Here is a 9213-nt window from a genome sequence, read left to right on the forward strand (position 1 = left end):
AACACCAACAGAGATAATCTAATTTATAACGAGGATCTAATACAACAGCAACAAGTAACAACGGGTTAAATTTGTCAACAGGTCCCCAATATTTATGATATTTATTCTTCATAGAACATGCCATAGACCCTAATAATTCAGAATGACTTTGGCTCCAAGATGTTAATTGAGAAGAAATAGATGCAATTTCATGAAAACATTTGTTTGATGTAACATGCAAGGAAGAAGAGAAACTCAAAGCTATTTCATAAACGATTATCAAAAACTCAATGAATAATCTAACATGTTGCTAATCAAGTGGTGTAGGTGGACCAACTTTCCTTTTTTCCCCCACTATCCTCTCCAAACCATCTAAGAAAATCATGTTCTTGATCATAAAGTCTATCAAAAGCTTTTTCAAATTTCTCGGCATGTTCCAACATTAGATAGGTAGAATTCCACCTAGTTGGAACATCCAAGCACACAAGACTTTTAGATTTAATCAACTCAGCCTCAATGCGGACTTTAAATTTTTTAGTCCGTTGAGGAGAGGACCTAACATACCTGACAGCATTTCTAATGCTTTCAATTGAAGTTTGTTGCTCTTTAATTCCTTCATTCACTATCAAATTCAGAGCATGAGCGCAACATCTCACATGCATATACTTTGCGTCCACACACCAACCCACCTCTTGCACCTAATTTCCTTTGAAGGTAAGTAATAGCTCCATCATTCGAAGTTGCATTATCTACTGTGATTGTGAAGACTTTTTCAATTCCACACTCTCTCAAGCATTTCTCAATTTCTCTTCCTACTGTATCACCCTTGTGGTTCTCAATCTGGCATAAATTTATAATTCTCTTTTGTAACTTCCATTCTTCATCAACGAAATGTGCAGTCAAGCTCATATAACTATAATTCTGATTTGATGTCCAACAATCTATTGTCAAGCAAACCCGAGCACATGACTTTGCCAATCATTCTTTTAGCTTTTTCTTCTCATCTAAATAAAGTTGAAAGCAATCTCTTCAGACCGTCACCCTAGATGGGATTGTAAATCTTGGCTCAAATCGATTTAACATTTTGCGAAACTCAATCCCTTCAACAACTTTAAACGGTATTTCATCAAATACAACGAACTCAGCTATAGACTTCTTACAATCTTCCAAGCTATAACCCTTAAAAGCTTTGCATAGTCCCCTTCTTCATCAATTTTAGGCATATAACCATGAAGTGTCCCCTGCTTTCCCACTTTAGTAAATATCCACTTATGAGCACTCTTCAAGTGCTTATTTAGAGAATTCGTTCCATGTTTAGTAGAGTGACAACTGTATTTTTTCTGGCAATGATTACATTTAGCCTGATGCCGTGACTTTGTCTCAGTCAACGGAAGTGCAGTAAAATGCTGCCAAACATATGATTTTTTCCCTTTCAAACAACTTCTGGATCTTCATTGTTTGCATCTTTGTTTTCTTCATCTACTTGTGGTGCATTAATAGTAGGAGTAGGAGCAGCAACATTTTCAGCTTCAATTTCTATTGTTTTGTCCTCTTCGATGGTTGGTGGAGGAACACAATTATCTCCTCCTCCCATTGTTCGTATCCTAAACAAACAAAATCAAGACTTAATTAGAAATTTCTTCTAATTTTAAGGTACAAAATCAGATGCATCTTCATTAGAGGTTAATAGTAATTTGACATATTCAATTAAATTGATATATAAAAGTTTCTGAAAACAAAACAAATACACACAATGAACACATAATTTTTCAGTCAACACCAATGTTCCTGTGTTTTCTATTCTATCAAAATCATAAATTTTAATAATCGAAATTTTTAATCAGAAATTCCAATAACAAGAAGAATAATAACGACTTAATCAAAACACTAACAGGAAGAATAAAATCAGAATAAAACACTAATAGGAAGAACAAAACACTAACAGGAATCATATTAACCAAATTCCTAATCCAAATCAATACATAAAATCAGAACAAAACACTAATAGGAAGAACAAAACACTAACAGGAAGTCAGAAATTGTATTAACCAAATTCCTAATCCAAATCAATACACAAAATCAGAACAAAAAACTAATAGGAAGAACAAAACACTAACAGAAAGTCAGGAATTATATTAACCAAATTCCTAATCTAAATCAATACACTAAATCAGAACAAAACACTAATAGAAAGAACAAAACACTAACAGGAATCATATTAACTAATCCCTAATCCAAATCAATACCCTAAATCAGAACAAAACACTAACAAAAATTATATTAACCAAAACACTAATCAGAAATTCCAATAATCAATATCCTAAATTTCTAATCATAATTTTCAATAGTCAAATCCTTAATCAGAAATTACATTAACCAATCCCCTAATTAGAAATTCAAAACGAAAAGAATTTACTTGAACTGAACTTGAGTAAGGGCTAGAGAAGAGAAGAAGAAGACCGGCAGCAGAAGCAGTGCACTGGGTCAGAGATGCTTCGTTGCCGTTTGCAGTGGTCGCTGACTCGCTGACATCGTTCAGGCCTTGAGGGTCAAAGATGCTCCGTCGCCATTTGCAGTTGTCGCCGTCGTCACCGGGAGCCGAGGATGGAGATCGGTTACTGGCGCCGTGATTGTGGCTATTAAGAGACAAAGAGAGGGCTGAGAAGGAAAGACCGAAAGAGTGTGACAATGGACTGCGACGGAAAGGCTAGAAACGAAAGGGAAGGGCCTGAGGGGAAGGGCTGAGGGGACTGAGCTCTGAGGGTGGCACTGTGGCAGGGTCAGGGTGCGTGGAAGAGGGGGAGTGAGGCATGGATGCAGTGAAGCTTGCGTGACGTGAAGACTGAAGAGTGAAGACGCGAGTGCCCTAGACCCCTTAGGAAATTAGAAACTAATCCTCCCTTCCCACCGGGCCGGGCCGGGTGATCCGAGTTATGGCCCGGTCCCGGTTTCATACCTTCTCTTGACTTCATATTTTTTTCTGGGTCAGTCCTGGGCCACTTCTGGTCCGGGCCAACAAATTCCAAATTCCTTCGGGCTCGGGCTGGGTTTTCGAGTCGGACTGGATCTTGTACACCCCTAGTTCCACGCATTGCCCTCTCACGTTTGACACGCAGGAACGTCATCCCATGCCTCTTTTTTTTTTTTTTTTTTCGCACCGAAGAATTTTCTTTCTAAAATATGTGAAATTAGTTTTATTATGCTATGATCGATCCTTTTGTGATATCTATATGACATCCTTATTAATTCTCACCATATAGAATTTGTACAACATTATCAATAAATATCTTTACTAATAGTGTAAAAAAAAATTAAAATTCTCGCTCGTTTGGCAGGTCCATGCTATAGTGTGCTTAATATAGCTCGGAAGTCTTTATGAACATAATTAACAAATTAACAAGGTTATCGTTATGAGGTCGTTATATACAAGTGTTTCTAAAACATTCGTTAAAAATGTGACAATTATTTAAAAAAAAATCTATAAATATTTTAATGGATCAAAAACTTAAAAAATAAATGATTATTTTCTTAACAAACATTGTTAAGATATATTTCAGCTAAATCCATGGCTAATCTTTTTGGATATTATAAACGAAGGAGCGTAATATATTGATATTATACTAATTTGATGTAACATACTGATATGAAGGTTGTTAATATCACAAAAAAACGTGATTAACAATTTTAAAAAAAGACAAAAAAATAAATAAAAATGAGACTAACGATCTGAAGTAGAAAAAAAAATAAAAATAAAAATAAAACTAGCAATTTGAAATAGAACAAGTTTTTAAAATTAGTAAAATCGGTAGTCTCAACTTAAACTGATCTCAGCCGTTGATCAATGATTCAACTTCAACAGTTGATTTCCGTAGACACTGTTATAAAACTCATATATGTAGATTACACATCTAAAATGTCATTTCAGCGTATTATACAAATCTAATTGCAATATCAAAAATAATTAGCGAAATCGATAACGTAAATTGTTTTTTATTTCATATTTCAAATATCTCTCGATAAAGGGACAGATACCATGATTCTCTATCTCCATCTAAAGATAAAACACTGAATATGCTGAGCCTGACATCATAACTAGCTTACAAGTGCAAGTGTGTTTGAAAGTTTAGGTTTTGGAATAAAAGGAATGAGATGAAAAAGGTTTGAAGAGTAAATTGTCTCAAATTTATTCTTTGGAGTTTGAACGCTTCCCGTTCTTCTTTTCCCTTCGGAACACATGCTATAAATTATTATACATATAGTGGTGGATAACGATCAGAAATTGATACCAAATAGCAGATATTCTTGAATGACATGACATAAGATGAAACATTCGGCCCTGAGTAACACCTAATCATTTATGTCTAGCCCTAAGAACCAACGACATACAACATTAAAATTTGAAAGCATCAAGATTAAAAAGGATTACAGTGGTGCAAGGATCTCCAACATTGAATCAATCTATTCTATAATTCTGTATCTGGTCTCCTTATGTTGAATAATGTTAAGGTACATTACAAACAAACAAAACAATTCTACAAGGTTTAATCTCTGTAACATAAAAAATTAGCATAAAACCATGGCAATTGGCAACTACCAGCACATGTGCAAATATAATAAATGGTGGATGCCTCGGCTTTTAATCTTGGAATTTTCATTTCAACTTGAAATAATGAGCTGCGAAGATTGAAACTGGTAATTGCTTCAAAGAAATAATCTTTTTGAATGGCTTCAAAATTCCTCAAAATCCGAATGCTATGGCCTAGCTCCTCTATTTGAAAGGATAAAAGTGATTTGAAAGGATAAAAGTGAGTATATATATTACATCTGCACATCGATTCCTTTGCTCTATGATCAGCTGTGTAATGATGCTTGCTTACACTTTTCAATACTACATTAACGTTTGGTGGCTTCTTTGCGACATTTTGTGAGAATTGTATCATTATCTACTATATGTTCTTATCAACTTCAGGAAAGGGCATGAACAACTGGACCAGAGACGAAAAGAAATAAGAAATGAAAATTGTGGGAAGAAAGCTAATATGAACGTAGTCATTATATACATACCTCTGGCATTGGTACAAGACGCTATTTATCTTCTTGTTAAAGGCTGTGACTCTAGCCTATGGGAAGATTCACCATGCTCAGAAGCATTCGGAGAATCATTTGGGGACACATGTGTAGCTTCTTTCTTTAACTTGTAATTATTGTATGCAGCTACCCCAGCGATGGCTGCATGAAATTTACAATTTATGAAATCAGCTCCTTTTCTCTTAACATATATCAACATTCATAATTTCTTAATGAGCGATTGGATTATAACAATTTTATGTTGCACAATTCAAATTTTAATTTTGGTGGTCTTTGAATTTTTTTCAAGCAACCTGTCAAATATCAATCATAAAAATCAAACATTTGAATCAACTAGGACAACTACTTGTGTTGATACTCCAAACATCAGTGAGTATAAATTCATAAAAAATGAATAGAAACAATATTATGATATAGAATATAGGAAATCACCCTTATGCTCACCTTCTCCCAGTCAAAAGAGATAACAAGAAGAAATTTTTGCACTAGAATTTGATATTACAATCAGTCTTCAACTATCTTGTAAGGGTTATGTATGGAGCTTAGGAAATCATTTGGAGTAGATGTGGACCCAGTTTAAATGTACGAATAACATTTTTTGTTTTGAACTTGAATATTAATTGATCTTATATTATACTTGCACCCAACAATGTCAAAAATGAAGGTCTACACTTGTTGACAGGTTATTAATAGGTACTGGACTCAGGAAAATTTAAATATGCACACAGGCTTCCAGGGTTATTAATTGGCCCTGAACTAGGAAAATTGTAACCACAGGATGGTGTATGTGCAAGAAATGTCACAGGAAATACTTGAACTATATTCAAAATGACAGGAAGATTTAGAAGCTCAAAGATGATCCGTTACTTACCAATTCCGTAACCAAACAAATTTATCATTGTCAGCTTTGTATCAGCAAACAACAGAGCAGACACTAAGACAACCACCCAATCCTTGACAACTCCGGCAACACGAATGGTTAAAGCACTTGTGTGTGTAATAACAAGGAAAACTGATAAGTTTAGAGCAAAAGTACAAAGGCAGTTGAGGATAAGCAAAACAGGAGGGAAGTTCCAAGGTCCATGTTCATCCATCTTTGGTTTCTCTAGAAAAATCCATGGAAGGAATAAACAAATTGCACTGCAAAACAATCCAAAATTGTTGTCACGTGCATTAGTTTACAATATACAAAGTTTAGTAAAGAAAATTGTGCAAGAGAATATAAAATTCTGAAAACCACTTGCCTGCACGGACTAACATAATACATCACTGATATAGGATTCAACTTCAGACCCTTTCTCTTAACAAAAATCTCCATGAAAATAAGTCTTAGAGCTTCACCAACAACACCTCCCATTTGGTAAACTACTCCAACCCAATTTATATTTATCTCTCCATAAGAAGCTACTAGGACACCAAAACTAATCAATGACATGATCAAAAGCATTTTGCAGCTCATTGTCTCAAGTCCTACAGCTACTCCAAGCACAAAAACAGCTACAGGCACTGTACATTACATTTAATCAATTCAAAGGAATATATAGTTAGTTTTCTTGTAGGAAAAGAATAATCTTGATGTCTTGAGAACCCATATACAATCACTATATACTGTCTATGGCGAGTTAATTAGCCACACAGATCTGATTACCAATTAAACTTTCATATGGTACAACATTTGGTTTAAGATATACCTAGCTATTGTGAATATCAAACAGGCAAGTACCAACTTACTAATTGCCTTCAGCATTTGTGCAAATGCAACAGAAATATACAGGTAGGCAGTATTCCCCAGCCAAAGAGTCATTGCAAACATAGCCCCAATTGGCATTACTGAACTAACATATCTGAAATAATGAAAGACATGATTATACTGGATTCTGGCAATATCGTAAGTATCTGAAATCAACTACAAACTCATAACACATTTCTGTTAACTAGCACCACATCGTGCCTGTTAGGCCGCATTTTTACTTTTTGGATATTAATTTAATTTATTAAACTAAAATGTTAAAATTTTAACATATATATCACACAATAACACAAAAACCATCATAATTTTGGGTTTAAAGAATGTATATAAGGGTTACAACTTGAAGGTGCTAGGTTCGATTCCTTAATACAGACATTTTGAAATATCCACATTATATATGTATTGTAAGATATAGATAATCTTCACGATAATCTTAATTGAAGGAGTTTAAATAAAAACAAAACAAAACAAAACAAGAAAGGCGCATAAGCCCTTTCTGATGTCCCATTCACTGTTAATGCAACCGACACACTGTTCATTGTGATTAAGAAAGTTTAACTAATTCTCAGAGGAAACTAGTACTATTTAACTAATTTATGATCATCCACTGTCAATGCAACCAACACACTATGAAATGCTGGTACAGGTTTGACACTGACCAAATAGGACTCATCTTAAACACATTATGGCAGAAAGAGAATGAAGACAATTGAAACTAAGATCAAATCCTTAGATTGTTCTATACTCAAATATTCATTAATCATTTTCCAAATATCATCGGATTAGACCACTTAAAAGGATATATTTTATGATTTTGCCTTTTTATCAACTCCTGTTCTTGAGTACATAACTCATCCAAGCTAGAGGGCACAGAGGCATACACAGAAACTTTTTGCTAATATTCTTTCTTAATCAGTAAACCTCTTATGATCTCACTTTTATGAATTATCCTTTTGGTTAAAGTCTTATAAATCTTCAGCTGCTAAATAGTCAGGGTCAGAGGTACAATGACAAAACCAAAAACGTCCATGTATGCAATTTTGAAAATTGGATGCAATCTACAGAGAGCTTATTTATTTACTCACATTTCATGAGTCATTCCCTCCTCAACCTTCATAATCTGCAAAAGACATATTCATCGGGTGCATACTCATTGCTAATCAAATAAATATTATGCAAAACACAAACACATACGTACCTTTAGAACTTTGGTTAATACAAAACACAAAACAGAGGAGAAGATCATATGAAGTAGAGTCAACCCAAGGGGATAAGGGAAGTTTATTTCCTTAGATGACAAAACCCACTGCAATTTAAAAGAAAATATATATATATATAAAGAACATCAGCTACATATTCCTTTCTCAAGTCAATCAACAAACCATGCCAAACATCAAGAACTTAAGTTTCAAGAATAAATCTAGGAGGCAAAAGTAGACAATAATGCATTCAACTTTACTTTCAGCAATAACTCCAAAAGGTGACCGAACCAAACAAGACAACAAAGTCCAAAAAACAAGAATCTGACACAAGATACTTAGCTATTCCAGTTCCGCAGTTCACACAACAAACGAAAGAAACCATGAAAAAATTCCAAGAAAAAGTTCTATAGAACTTACTTACATGCAACAACTCTATCTCAAATCACATATCACAAATACCTTATCAGCATATCCAATTTCAATCAATTTCACACGTCTCAAAAATTCAACCTAATTAAAAATTAAAATGAATCCAGATATAAATCCTACTCAAGAACAAAATCAACAATAAGGTCAAATTTCCCTGAATTTTCTCGGGAAACAAAAAGTGCATTGGTAATTATAGATAGGAGTTTCTAAATTGGGGATTTCGGTGAGGAAACCTTGTTGAAGAAGATCTGGCCGCTGGAAAGAGCAATGTAGAGCAGAATATAAGCGTAGGTGAGGAAGCCTTCCTTCTTCGGATCCGCCATTGTTGCAAGCAGAGCACACGCAAAGCTTCGTATTTGTTGTTTGAGCTTCCTTCTTCTTCAATCTTCAGTGTTGACTTTTCTTTTTCTCAAATCTGAATCTGAAACCCAAGCAGTGAAATGGGTCGGGTTCGGACTATCCAATTTTGAAGGTATGGGTCTGGGAAAGGGAAGACGACGACGGTGAGAGAAGGACGAAATATGAGAACTTTGGGCTTTGAACGCTTTACAGGTTTTTCTTTATTTTTTAATATAAATATAAAATTTAATTTTAATATACTTGAGAATCTAAAATAATAACACGTACCTGTAATTATACAATGTTATACGAATATAAATAATTCTCTTTTATATTAATTATATAAATAATCATAAAAATATATAATTAAACAATTTTACCAAAAAATTTATATATCAAAATTAAACTCAATAAATATAAGAACTA

The 9213-nt window shown here is 34.0% G+C and overlaps 1 protein-coding gene across 1 annotated transcript; it reads right to left on the bottom strand.

Moving 5' to 3' along the window:
* Nucleotides 1–4369: 4369 nt before the first annotated feature.
* Nucleotides 4370–8978, bottom strand: LOC130942137 (probable sugar phosphate/phosphate translocator At3g14410). Its single transcript, XM_057870833.1, has 8 exons — nt 8682–8978; nt 8016–8123; nt 7903–7937; nt 6799–6911; nt 6312–6573; nt 5939–6207; nt 5044–5208; nt 4370–4964 (listed from the first exon to the last, which is right to left on the bottom strand). The coding sequence occupies exons 1-7, from the start codon at nt 8769–8771 to the stop codon at nt 5069–5071; spliced, it is 1017 nt and encodes a 338-aa protein (XP_057726816.1). The 5' UTR covers nt 8772–8978; the 3' UTR covers nt 4370–4964; nt 5044–5068.
* Nucleotides 8979–9213: the final 235 nt, after the last annotated feature.

This window comes from Arachis stenosperma, chromosome 7 (genome assembly GCF_014773155.1).
Source record: "Arachis stenosperma cultivar V10309 chromosome 7, arast.V10309.gnm1.PFL2, whole genome shotgun sequence".
NCBI classification, from domain to species: Eukaryota; Viridiplantae; Streptophyta; class Magnoliopsida; order Fabales; family Fabaceae; genus Arachis; species Arachis stenosperma.